The 13,856-nt window shown below is 36.2% G+C and overlaps 1 protein-coding gene across 2 annotated transcripts in view; it reads right to left on the reverse strand.

Annotated features, from left to right (window-relative positions):
* The window catches only part of mdga2a (MAM domain containing glycosylphosphatidylinositol anchor 2a), a 143,378-nt gene that overhangs the window by 87,281 nt on the left and 42,241 nt on the right, over window positions 1-13,856 (reverse strand). Inside the window, exons 1-2 of one of the 2 annotated variants that reach the window (XM_079386073.1) lie at window positions 5,949-5,973; window positions 3,661-3,835 (exon numbers count right to left, since the gene is read on the reverse strand). In XM_079386073.1, coding sequence (XP_079242199.1) covers window positions 3,661-3,835; window positions 5,949-5,972 — 199 coding nt within the window. In that variant the 5' untranslated portion in view covers window position 5,973. Of the gene's footprint in view, window positions 1-3,660; window positions 3,836-5,948; window positions 5,974-13,856 lie in introns of those variants that run through there. The other variant, XM_079386072.1, reaches the window with a different exon arrangement.

Consider the following 13,856-nt stretch of genomic DNA (forward strand, 5'->3'; position numbering starts at 1 on the left):
CAGCAGTAAGTGGGTGCGGAAACATACATGCGTTAAGAGCAAACATGATGTCAAAAATGATGGACCACTCGGGTGCCTGTATTTTGGCACTTGAATCGTGAGTATTTTTACAACCGTAATTTCTTTCAAGAGCCACAATAATTATCATAGAGTGCTTGAACGAGGAGCCATGTGCTTTTACAGACTGCCCTCAAAGCACAAAACCTTCCTCAACTCTCAGCTGTAAATAAACCAAGCCTTTCAAAATCTTTCTTTCTCTTGTTTGAAATGATTAATCAATCTGCTCACTAACTATTTGACTGACAGCATTGGTGATATTTTCCACGAACACTTTCACAAATGATGACAGAAAATGGTCTCTTTTATTGGAAAAAGATTTTTTAAGATTTAAGGTTTAAGTTGACCACTTTGGGACGAATATAAACCTGAATGCAATCAATATCGCTACTGTCCATCTCGAGTGCTTTAAACTAATGACTATGTGCTGCCACACTCAGAGACAACGCGGGCACTCCAAATCGAAGCACTCAGTTGTTTATCGGCAGTGTGTTGGCTGTTCTTTATCAATGACATGTGTCTAGGCTTTGATCACTGCATCAGGAGTAGCATGTCTCTGATCGATAAAAGCGAGTGCCCACCAGCGAATAGTCCACCATGAAGCTGGAATAAAAATGACAAGCTGAGGCCTGTTCTCTAATTCAAGGGTAATGACTTGCTCCTCATTGTCTCCCCACGGCAATGCTGCCTGCCATCGTCCATCGCTCCTTCTATTCATCTCTCTGTGCTACCGTAAATCACTTTACAACATCTATGGCTCCTCCGTGTCTGTAGGGAACAGAGGCAACACACAACTCCTTTCTTGACAGGTCGTGATAGCTTTTGATGGTTCCGATAGCAGAGGAGTAAACCTTTGAAACTTGGAAAAATTCGTGAGCGAGCTCACTGACACTGATGACTCTTTGAAGAATAATCCTCATTTTCATTTCACTCATTCATTAAACCTCTCATTTTAAGCATTTCGTCACCCATTCAAAGACTTGAATTTGATTTCAACAAAGTCTGTGGTTGCCAGACCTTCAACGAGAAGTGCCTTTAAGTCAGTAATGAGGCCATGTGGCATCTCGAAGAAAATAAAAGTGTTCACGGGCTTAAAATGATAACGTGTGTGAGTGCAAAACTCTTTGAAAGAGACCTAGATGAGATATGCTCTTATGATGAGTCATATAAAAAAATCTGACTGGCTGGCTTTTGATGATCTAAGAATGTGCAAGAAATACATGAAATAACACATGCTCCATTATAACCCATATATTGCAAGTCCAGACATATCAGAGGTAATTCATTTCAAACATAAAGTGCATAAAGTGCTAATGAAACAGAAAGAGTTAATGGTTTCCATAATAATGTACAGTATTCTTTGATATATTTAAGCCTGTGGTTGGAAAGATTTTGGATGTTTTTGAAAAGAAGTCTCTTTTGCTTAAGGGATGCATGTATTTGATCAAAAATATTCTGAAATATTATTTTAATTTAAAAGAGCCGTTTTCTATTTGAACATATTTTAAAAATGTCATTTATTTCTGTGATGGCAAAGCAGCATTTTCAGAATCATTACTCCAGTCTTTAGTGATCCTTCAGAAATCATTCCAATATGCTGATTTGGTGCTCAAGAAACATTTTTTATTATTAATAATGAAAAACGTTTTAAATGGTAGCAGAAAAATGCGCTGCTTAATATTTTTTGTTCCAATATGAAATAGAAGACAAATAGAGATATTTTGTAACATTATAAATGCATTTACTGTCACTTTAAATAAATTTGATGCATCAAATATTCATTTATAAAAAAAATAATGACAAAATGCAAAAAAAAAAAGTATCTGGTCAAATTTCACATGTATAACAATGAAAACTTTAGCTGTTGCAGATAGCATAACTAAGTAATACTATACAGAAAGTGCCCTGTGGGTACAGCCTTGAAGAATTTAAATTTATATTATCAGTAAATGTTCTAATACCTACCTGGTGTCATGGCATAAACGTACCTTCGGGGCGCTGCAGTTTCCAAATGAACACTAGAGACAGTAAAACTCTGACGCCTTTTATTCCTTTTCACACAAATTTGCAGAGTTTCGATTAATAAAGCGTAATTTTCGCACAATTACTTGAAGAATATCATGTTTCGACTTCAAAACTATATTAATATGCTGGGAGATTTGAAAACTGATGCTTTTGAACGTTAGCATCACACATATCCAGATTTTCATAGACGGTATGTTTGTTCGGTAAATCACGGAATACGGAGGCGTACTTGAGAGGAATAAGGAAGTTCAAATAGCACGGATGCATCAACAAATGTGTTTTTATATCAGTTTTGCATTTATCAACACTATCGGGAAGTTTTAGGGTTGGCTTTGGTGTAGGGCATATTTCCAACATGATAGAGCATTATTAGCAACGGTCCCCGGATATTTGAATTCTGAACCGCCGCAATACGTACCTGTATCAACGTAATAAAAACGTGCCAGGGTATAAGTCTTGAACCCGTGTTTTAGCGCCACTCAGTGGACATTTCTCTTTGAAACTGTGGTCTCGCTAAAAAGTGCACCCAGGTACGTTTATGCCATGAGACCAGGTTGCCTAATTCTGTATTTTGTTTCCTTGAGAACTGCTTTGTGTCATTGCCCAGTCATTAACACATTTTGCTATTGTGTCTGTATCATTAAATGACACCATAAGTGGGTAAAATATTTTCTAAGCAGTTATTTAGCAGATGCTTTTATTCAAAGTGACTTACAGTACACTTATTTCAGGGACATTCTTTGCTAAAGGGCACAAAGGTTGTGGCTAATGGCTAGCTCCTTAAGAGGCTGAGATTTAGTCATTATAACACCCTGTTTTATTAGTGAATATTGTGCTAAAGTAGGCATGTAAAATATGCTTGGAATGTGTGCTACTGTCTCTCTCCGAGCTGCATAAAGCAGCTAGTGAGAGACGCATTAACGCTTAGAAAACATTCTGGCCCATTATAAACAATGCTGGAAGGTCATCCAGCCGTGATAAATTATTTAGATTACTGTGCCTAACATTTATAATTTTTTTCAGAGAAATGGGTTTGAATAATGGGCGCTCGTAATAGCTTAACAAGCAAAGGATAATAAAAATCCCCAGATTTTTTAACTGTATTTTTTTTTCATAATCATGAAAAAAGGAAAGCGAAATGCAAATTTAAAACAATAAGAGTACTCGATTAATAATCAAAATAATCATTATTATGCTCAATGTTATAATACATAACTTTTAGAATAAATATATAATTTTAATAAGGCAGTAGTTGCAATGCTACAATCAAAAGTTTTTGCTTCCTTTTCTTTGTTGGTTTATAAAAATGAAATTACAGCATAAAAGCAACAGTGAACCCAGAAGGTACTACAGCAAAGACCTCTGCTTATAAGTGTGTCTTTCCAACTGATTATCCATGATTCGTAACCTGAGGATTTAAGTGAAGTGCTGAATCAAGGTTGAGTATGCGCCTCAAAAGCTAAAAGAGAGATGCAGGCACAGTCAGCAAAGGCTAATACCAAGCTATCGTTGACTTGCAAGAGTGTGTGTCAAGTGAGTGGTTTTTTTGCAGACAGGCGGATGAACTTGTTAACTCACAGTAGACGTCCACTCGGATGGATTTGATGGCAGGAGTGCCGAGGCCGTTCTCAGCCTTACAGTAATAGCGGCCACCCTGGTGCCTCTGGATGCGGGTTATGCGCAGTGTCTCATTGAATACGCTGGAGTCCTGGAAGCGGTCAGTAGCACTTCCTGCTGTCTTGGTCCATCGTATCTGACACGGGACAAAGAGAGAGAAACCAAACTCACATCAGCTCAGAAAGAAACCCATCAGCTAGTGGCTTAAAACTAGCCTACTGCCTTCCTTAGAGCACATGAATTGGGTAAAAAACAAGATAATAATGAAATCATTGTTTCAATAACATATGTGACCCTGGACCACAAAACCAGTCTTAAGTCGCTGGGGTATATTTGTAGCAATAGCCAAAAATACTTTGTATGGGTCAAAAATATAGATTTTTCTTTCATGCCAAAAATCATTAGGACATTAAGTAAAGATCATGTTCCATGAAGATATTTTGTAAATTACCTACGGTAAATATATAAAAACTTTAATTAGTAATATGCGTTGCTAAGAACTTAATTTGGACAACTTTAAAGGCGATTTTCTCAATATTTAGATTTTTTTTGCACCTCAGATTCCAGATTTTCAAACAGTTGTATCTCGACCAAATATTGTCCTATCCTAACAAACCATACATCAATGGAAAGCATATTTCATATATAGCTTTCAGATGAAGTATACGTATATCAATTTTCAGTAATTGGGTAATTACTGTATGTATATTTAACATTCTCTAGAGAACAGACAATGTCTCAGTTTTAAAAAGATTGTCTCTTTTAACTTCATTCCTACAGATGCCGTAATAAATGTGGTGATTTTCCCATTCATTTTTCTGTGAGTGGTTTATTTCCTCCTCTATATCTGTCTCTGGTGAAGCACATTGGCTCATAGACACTCAAACATGGTAAATACTGATAAAAATACAAAATTATCATCATGTTGTTGAGTTTAAAAGGCAAAATTATATTGTTATTTTAGTGTAATATACTGTTATAGTATTTATTGATATTTTGTTTAATTATAGCAATTCTGCTTTTGTAATTTAATTTTGTTTTTAAAATGTCAATTTAGCTTTATTTTTTTATCTTGCACAGCAAATTTAGCACATTTCAAATTAAGCAGTTGTTTTAGTTAGTTGACAAGGCAACATTTATCATTTTCTTTTTAGTTTAGTTTTTCATCCTTGATTTAATTTTTTAATAATTTATCATTTTTATTTCAATTACTGAAAACAATATTTAAAAGTTTTAGTTTTAGTTAGCAATAACAACACTGACATCAAAACACTAACAATTCTTTTTACTTCTATACTTCTTTTTCTGAGAACAACAGGATATGCAACAAGACTGAAAGAAAAAAAAGGTACTTTGTCATTGCATATTTTCTCCCCAACACTATATGAAATCCCTTGGGGCAGCGATGTATCTAATACAGAAGAATCCTTTCCAGTTCATGTCACAAGTTTTGTCATACTGCTGTGTAATGAGTCTAATATTGAAAAATAGCAACTAAATGTGCTACTGAAAATGTTTCAGTGACTTTCTAATCGTGATGCTACTGTTTACATAAAGGTTTTGACTTGGAAATGAGCAAATACTCTACCACAAATCTGATCTCCAGATCAATAAATGGCATAGGCTCTATTTGGATGGTAATTATTTCTCAGCAGGATGTCTGTAAAACAAAATCTGCATGTCATGAATTTGGATTGCAATTAATTCACAGAGGACGGAGGTCTTCTGTGATTTGACTGTCTGGAAGTTTCTCACATGGTCTACACGATTTGCCTCTAAATTATGTTTTTTCTTAGTCACTCCACATAATAACATATATATTCTACAGGTTTATATATTAAAGCATATGCACAATAACTGCCCATTTTAACAATTTACACTATCTGCCTCTAACTTATTTTTTTGTCACTCCACATATTTATAGATCAAAATAATTTTATATTAATGCCCAATTTTACAAGTTTAAATTTATTTTTTTTTAGTCGCTCCACATAATAATGGTCCATTTTAACAGTTTACACAATTTATCTTAGTCACTGTGGAGGGGTGGTGACCTATTTTTTTTTAATTGGTACACTTCTCTAATATTTGTCCCCATTATCAAAATATGATTTTCATAACACATAGCATCAAATAGTACGGCTACAGCACATAGAGGTGGTCTAAAAAATGATTTTCAAAACTATTTTTCTATCGATTCACTCTTGCAAACTGTTCAATTTAAAATGGAATTAAATCCACACACAAACCTGGAGCTTGACTGCAAACAGCATGAAATTGAGCACAGCATTTTCTCCCGAGACGTGGAAGAAAAACACCAAGATTTTTGATTCGGACAGCAATTAAATCACTGACTACCACCTGTAAATGTTGAAATTATATACATTCCCTGAAGGGAAATATATTTACAGCCTGAGTAGGACTACAGAATATTTATCAAAACAGTAAATATGTTTAATATACTGTGTAAATACCACCTTTTAGAACAAAGTGATCCCAATTATTGCCTTACTGTAATTGAAGTATTTTTGAATTTGAATTGAATTATTGCCTTACTCATTAAAATTTTATATGACAAACATTTTTCACGGTAAACACACAAATAATGCATCTCAAATAGCAATTCACTTTTTTAATACCAACACACACACACACACACACAAATACAGTATAAGTCAGAAGGAAGCATGGAGAGACGAGGGAAAAGACGCTGCACACGAAGCCCAGCCGGGCATAGAGAGAGGGAGAGAGATTCTGTAGCTCCCTCAGTGTACTTGTCTGCCAACCAGCTAGACAAGTGGAGCAAATTGCCCATTCAGGCCTGGCTTGGCCTTACTGAGTCCTGAGTGAGACTTACTGTGTAGATGACCTACATTACAACAGAACCCCCCTTTATCATCCCTGCTGCTCAAGAACCTCAGAGGCGGGAGCAACTCAGCTTGAGTCCAGCTACAAAGATCAAAGCTCCGCCTTCCTCTTGCAAGCAGCAACTTCTTCCTCACCCCAACTATTAGCCCCTCTCCTACTAATTGAAAGCATTTTCAGCTTCGCAATTTCAAACGACCAAGCGCTGCTTTCACCTAGGCCTTGGTTTTCTTCTTGCGAAGGTCTATAAAGAAAAATAAAACGACAGTTTGGAGCCCAACAGGGTCGTAACCTTTGGAAGAGGCAGAATGAAATCCATTTCATGCTTTGCTGAGGATGGAGGGCGGGCAGATTTGTTTACACACGTATTGGATGTTGGTTAGGAATAACTGCGTATTGGAACTCACAGGGCTTAGATACGCTCGCTTTCTTTGTGAGCTCGAACAGGAAATAAGGCAGCTAAAGAAAAGTGCTTAGCCCTGTATGTCTGCATGCATTGAGGTGGGCTATAGCTGACAGCACACAAATAGGAATTCCTACTTTCAGAGGTGAGAAAGTGGAACTGAATAATCGTTTGTGCATTATGTGACAGCAATTCAGTATAATATGTAAGAAAAGATGACCCACTCGAATCCTTAAGACTTATTGTACTTTAACTTCCTTCATTTAATGTATGCATTCAAGACATTGGGACTGTGTGGAATAAAAAAGTAGCACATAAATCAAAAACCTCTGTTTTATTATTTATTTCTGTGTTAGTAGAGATCATGACTCAAGCGATATGTAGGGGGTGGAAAGTGAAAACAATTTGACGGCAGCCCACTGCCTTCACAACCAAAGTGCCTCCATAAATAGTCATAAAACAGTGGAAATGACAGCCCTCCAGACCTCAAGCCATATAATACAGGGGAAATATTGTTTCCGAGTAAAGGAGGGAAGGGAAATTTTCACATTACAGTTATTGAAACTAGGGTTTCATTTTAAAAGGCTAGTTTACCCATAAATTAAATTTCTGTCCTCATGTCACGGTCGGCCTCTTGGCTCACCACCAGAGACCGCCAAACACATACACACCACATGGACTTTATCTTGGACTCCATTTCCCATCATGCTCATTGATTACACTCTCACCTGTTTCCAATACCAGACACTATTTAAGCCAATCTGACCCAGCATTCTGGGCTCAGTATTGTTAGATCTTTCTGCATACAGTGCCAAGCGGTTTCCCTGTTTCCAGGTTGTTGGTCCTGCCTTGTCGTGTTCCTGACCATTGCCGGTTGTTCTTGTTTTTGACCTTTTTTCCTGTTACCTGGATTTCCCGTTTGCCTTGCCCATTTGGATACTGTGCTGCTGGTATATGACCTCTGCCTGTCTGACTACTCCTTATTATATTAAAACTGCATTTGGATCCACAAGCTTCTGTCTCAATTTCACCATAACACCTCATTTTGTTGTTCCAAATCACATCATGTTGTTCCAAACCTGTATGACTTTATTCTATGGAGCACAAATGAAGATATTTTGAAAAATGTGAGGCTGGACCACAAAACCAGTCTAGCATGGGTATATTTGTAGCAATAGCCAAAAATACATTGTACACTCTTAAAAATAAAGGTGCTTCAAAGGTTCTTCACAGCAATGCCATAGATAGAAGATCCATTTTTGGTTCAACAAAGAAACATTCATTCAAAGGTTCTTTAAAGAACCATATCTTTCTTACCTTTTTATAACCTGAAGAACCTTCTTTCGCCACAAAGAACCTTTTGTGAAACAGAAAGGTTCTTCAGATATTAAAGGTTCCTTACCTAACCATTTAGACAAAAACTTTCTTCTATGGGATCGTGAAGAAACTTTATTTGGGTCAAAATTATGCCAAAAAATTATTAGGATTTAAGTAAAGATCATGTTCCACAAAGATATTTTGTAAATTTCTGTAAATATATTGAAACGTAATTTTTGATTAGTAATATGCATTGCTAAGAACTTCATTTGGACAGCATTAAAGGTGATTTTCTCAATATTTAGATGTTTTGGCAACCTTAGATTCCATATTTTCAAAATAGTTGTATCTCGGCCAAATATTGTCCAATCCTAACAAACCATAGATCAACGGAAAGCTTATTCATTCTGCTTTCATGCAATGTACACATATCTAAATTAATCTAAAAATGTACCCTTATGACTGGTTTGTGGTGCAGGGTCACAAATGTCTAAGAATGTTTTTTAGTTTTGGTCCATACAATGGAAGTCAATGGGGTTCAATGTATGTGTTTTGGACCCCAATGACTTTCATTATATAGACAAAACAGTCAAAACATTCTTTACATATCTGTGGAACGCAAAAGGAGATATTTTGAAGAATATTTCAGCTGTTTTTGTCCATACAGCCAATGGGGTCCACAAGTTTCAAGCTCCAAAAATGGAAAATCTAAAAAATGTAATTCATACAACTAAAGTGTTTCAAGTTTCAAGCTCCATCGCGGAAGCGATCTAAAGAATGAGTGACGTATACATGCGACAGATAGCTTTCGCACATGCGTCTACTATGCCAGAGCATGCTGACGCGTTACGTTGGACATTGCGGTGGATCAGAGATAAAAAATGATATAAATACTGTTCAGTTTCTTGCACAGACCAATTATTTTGTGTCTTAAGACTATAATATATTATCATGAGCCGCAGGGTTTAATTTTAGCTGGATATTCACTCCCAAATCAGATCAAATCAAATCACTGATCAACTAACGAATACAAATTAAATATGGCAACACGCCAATAACATCAAACCCAAATGAACCCCACTGACAAAAACAGCTAAAAAAAATGCATCAAATATCTTTTTTTTGTTCCACAAAAGAAAGAAAATAGGCATAAGTAAGAGTAAATAATGACATCATTTAAATTTTTGATGAGCTATCTCTATAAAGTATTCTGTAATGTCATAACATGTGTATTACAAAAAAATAACTATAAAAGGTACTCATTTCTGAAGTATTACAAACATCTTAAACTCATCCTCATAAATTTGTCAAGTCTGAGATTTCTACCCCTGCCAGTATTAAGTGGATCAGTGCCACAGAGCGCCTGAGCCAGAACACTGATGGGAGTTCTGTGACGATGGGCCCCGTGTGTCAAATGCAGACAGAATGCGCCCATAAAGAGCACTATATATAGCCTCCAGCCCCCTCAGTCTATCATAAAGCAGCCCTGGGCGTATCTTTCTCTGGCCCACTCACTGTCTGTGGGATCTATGGGAACTGGTTCAGTAATGGCAGAACTGTAACAAAGAGTTGGTGAAGCCTTGGATGTTTTGAGAGTTCATGCTAATTACCAATTAATATGCTTTGCTGCATGGTAAGAAAACTATCTAAGATGACCCTGGTGCTAATTTGACTAAGAGAAAGATTCTGGAATGGAGCCATTAATAAAATTGTGGTAATTAAGGCACACGGTGAGTGTGTTTGGTCACAATTTGCAGTACTAGACTAAGGACAACAAAAGACTTTAGTTGTCATATATGGTTGCGTATCATTTTGAATCCAGTGTTTTCAATAAAAATGTTTCTAAAATAAAATAAAATAAAAAATATATTATTTGTATGGCATAAATATCTGTGTAACAGAACCCAAAGGGAGCTTTAAATTTAAACAAGATGACAGGAAAGATTCTGTGATGTTACTAGAAGCATGATAAAAATAGCTCTTAAGTTTGCAGAATATGCTGCTAGGATATAATTCTGAATGAACGTCAACAGAGAAAGAAGTTTATGGGTCCAGATGGTGTTGTTACGGCATCAAACAGCAGGGGCTAAAGAGCCCATGCTAAACAGTTAGTCTTTGGACCAGAATATATACACATGCTTTGACTGGGATGATAAAACATGAAAAAATGTTTGTTTGTTCCTAACCTAATAATTACACATGATGGTCATTGACACGTCATCCATTTCAGAACTTTTAGATTTTGTGTTTGTACTTTATCATAGGAATAAGCTTTGCCGGTACCAAGTACGCTTTGTAATTTTAGATAATAAATGTTCCTGTAGTACATTTTCCGACAACCTACTGCATTATGTGATACCCTCTGCTTCGGATAGGTCTGGAAATAGTCATATTTCATGTTTACTGTCATTAACTTCTAAAAAGCAGAAATGGCAAGACTGCGTTAAAGCGGAAGAGAGTAGATAATTCATTAAAAAACTTTCCTTATTTACACTCAAGGTAAGGGAGTCAGCAAAAGCCGGAGATGAGATCAGAAGCAGCACAAGTTCATTTATTCAAAATGAGGCTGCCAGCAAAAATCTTCCTATCTTTTTACAATGAAGACTGGGAGGCAAAAGCAGCACAGAACATTCAAAATGCATTAGGGTTTTCACAGCCAAAAAAAAAAGCCCTCTGCATGCACCAACACAACTCAACACGTGCTCGCTTAAACAATTAAAACAACAAACTGCCTGAATATCAGTCATCAAACATACAATTTATAAGCATAAAATGATCCATAAATTATACTTTGCTTTAATTTGATAGTGGTTCTGTTTGATGCTGGACATAAAACAGACGAACCAACCCTAAACAGCACAGAGTAAATGTGTATTTTTGTAAGAGTTTTGAATGGAGGATCAAAAGAGTAAACATTATTTTTTACAAACTTTTTGGTCAATAATTCTGACCACATACAAAATGCATGTTAGTTTTTTTATTTAGTACTGACCTGAATAAGAGTTCACATAAAAAAATGTTTACATATACAAGAGAAAATAATAGTTGAATTTATAAAAATGACCCTGTTCAAAAGTTTACATACCCTTGGTTTTTAATACAGTGTTGTTACCTGGATGATCCACAGCAGTTTTTTGTGTGTTTGGTTTGTGATAGTTGTTCGTGAGTCCCTTGTTTGCTCTGAACAGTTAAAGTGCCAGCTGTTCAAAAAAAAAAAAAAAAGAATCCTTCAGGTCCCACAAATTATTTGTTTTTCAAGCATTTTTTGCATATTTGAACCCTTTCCAACTGTATGATCTTTTCACACAGAGCACATCTGAGGGACTTACATGCAACAAAAAGTTACAAAAAGTTCAGATACTCACTGACACTCCAGAAGGAAACACGATGCATTAAGAGCCTGGAGGTGAAAACTTTTTGAATGTGAACATCAGGGTAAATTAAACTTATTTTGTCTTCTGGGAAACATGTAAGTATCTTCTGTAGCTTCTGAAGGGCACTACTATATGAAAAAAAAAATAGGCAAAATAAAATAAAATGTACACATCTTTATTTAGTTCAAAAGTTTACACCCCTGGCTCTTAATGCATCATTTTTTCCTTTTGGAGCATCAGTGAGCATTTGAACTTTTTGTAATAGCTGTGTACGTGTCCCTCAGTTGTCCTTAGTGTGAAAAGATGGATCTTCAAATCATGCAGTCATTGTAAAAGGTTAAAATATGGAAAAGATCCTGGAAAACCAAATAATTTGTGGGAGCTAAAGGATTTCTCTGAAGAACAGTAGGCAGTTTAAATGTTCAGGACAAACAAGGGACTCATTAACAACTATCACTAAACAAAAACAACAACAAAAATAGCTGTGGATCATCCAGGTAATAACACAGAATTAAGAATCAAGACTATGTAGTTTTGAATGGTTTAATTTTTATAAATTCAACTATTATTTTCAGCTGTTGATGTAAACGTTATTTATGTGAAATATCTTATTCAGGTCACTACTAAATAAAAAATAACATGCATTTTGTAAGATCCCTCTTATTTTGGATTTTGGTAAAATAATTAACATTTTGCAAATACTGCAAAGTGTACGTACAATTCTGACCACAACTGTATATGAAGAGATCAGATGCAAAAGCCTCTAAGAGCAATTTAAAATTTTCTTCTAAAATGAGTATTTTTCTCAGGCTCCTATGTGTAGGTTCAGTAATTTCACTTTAATGGCAAAGAATAGGTTCTTTTCATTGTCATTAATGTGAAATGACTCAACATACACATAGGAGCCTGATAAAATTGCTCATTTTAGAAGAAAATTTCAAACGGCACTTAGAAGCTTTTGCATCTGAACTCTTCATTCATATATATATATATATATATATATATATATATATATCAATCATGACAACTCTCAGAAGATTTTAGCATGGTGATGGATATGACAATGTTAATGTATTTGGTCTTGGCAAAATAGATTCAGCTACGCTGCTGCTGAATTACTGCTGCTGTTGGTTATTGCTGTAGTTGTAGATTATTGCTGCTGCTGCAAGCAAGTACAAGAATTTGCTACTGCCAATACATATAGCGATACGATACGGTGCCGTGAGTATTTAAGGCATACTGCTGCTGCACAAATAGCGTACAAAATAACCCGTAGCAGATCTATGCAGGTGGAGCTGGGGAAGGTTGAGGGTTTCAGAGAAACTCTGAAAGCGCGCTGCAAGAATCTCAAGTGAATGCTAGCCAGCCATATAAATGCAAGGCAATAAGCTCATTGGCTGCATATGCAGCATGAACCAATCAGCTTGTGCCAAGTCGTTTAACTCTCTGAATATCATCAGTTATGTTAAAGGGGTCATTGGATGCACATTTACACAAGTTGATATGATTCTTTAGGGTCTTAATGAAAAGTCTTTAACATACTTTGGTTAAAAATTTCTCAGTGGTAGTGTAAAAAACACCTTCTTTACCCTGTCAAAACCAGCTCTGTTTTCAGCATGCTGATCTAGTCCATGCTGCTTTAAATGCTAGTGAGCTCTGCTGACTCCGCCCCTCTCTTCCGTGGAGTGACAAGCAGACCATAGATATGTGTAGATTCCCTATTCGACCTCTCCAGATACGCTGACGCGTCAGCCATCTCGCATTCACCATAATAATCAATGAATATTCAAAGATATACAAGCGTATAAGTTGCTGTTGTAGACGCATACAGTCAATGCGCTCAAAAATTTGCAGACCTTTCCAAAAATGGCGGATAGCTTACGTATCGCAGCCCATAGAAACAGTCGATAATGAGGCATCTAGGTATATATATATATATCTATGGTGCATACTAAACTTCAGCCGCGAAACTGGCTAACTAGCACATTATTTGTGCTAAGCGATTTGCAAAGATTCATAAAAACCCTTATACTCAGTTCTTCTGTAGATAAAGAGCTCTCAGCTCACTAAGGGTGGGTCTAAGGTGAGACGGCCTTGTCAATCAACTATCGTGGGAGCGGCCTGTACAGAACTACGTCATTCTGACAGGAATCTCAGAACAGCCTGATTTGAGAAAGGGGATTTTAAAACCACTGGGT

This window comes from Barbus barbus, assembly GCF_936440315.1.
Source record: "Barbus barbus genome assembly, chromosome: 30".
In the NCBI taxonomy this organism is placed as follows: domain Eukaryota; kingdom Metazoa; phylum Chordata; class Actinopteri; order Cypriniformes; family Cyprinidae; genus Barbus; species Barbus barbus.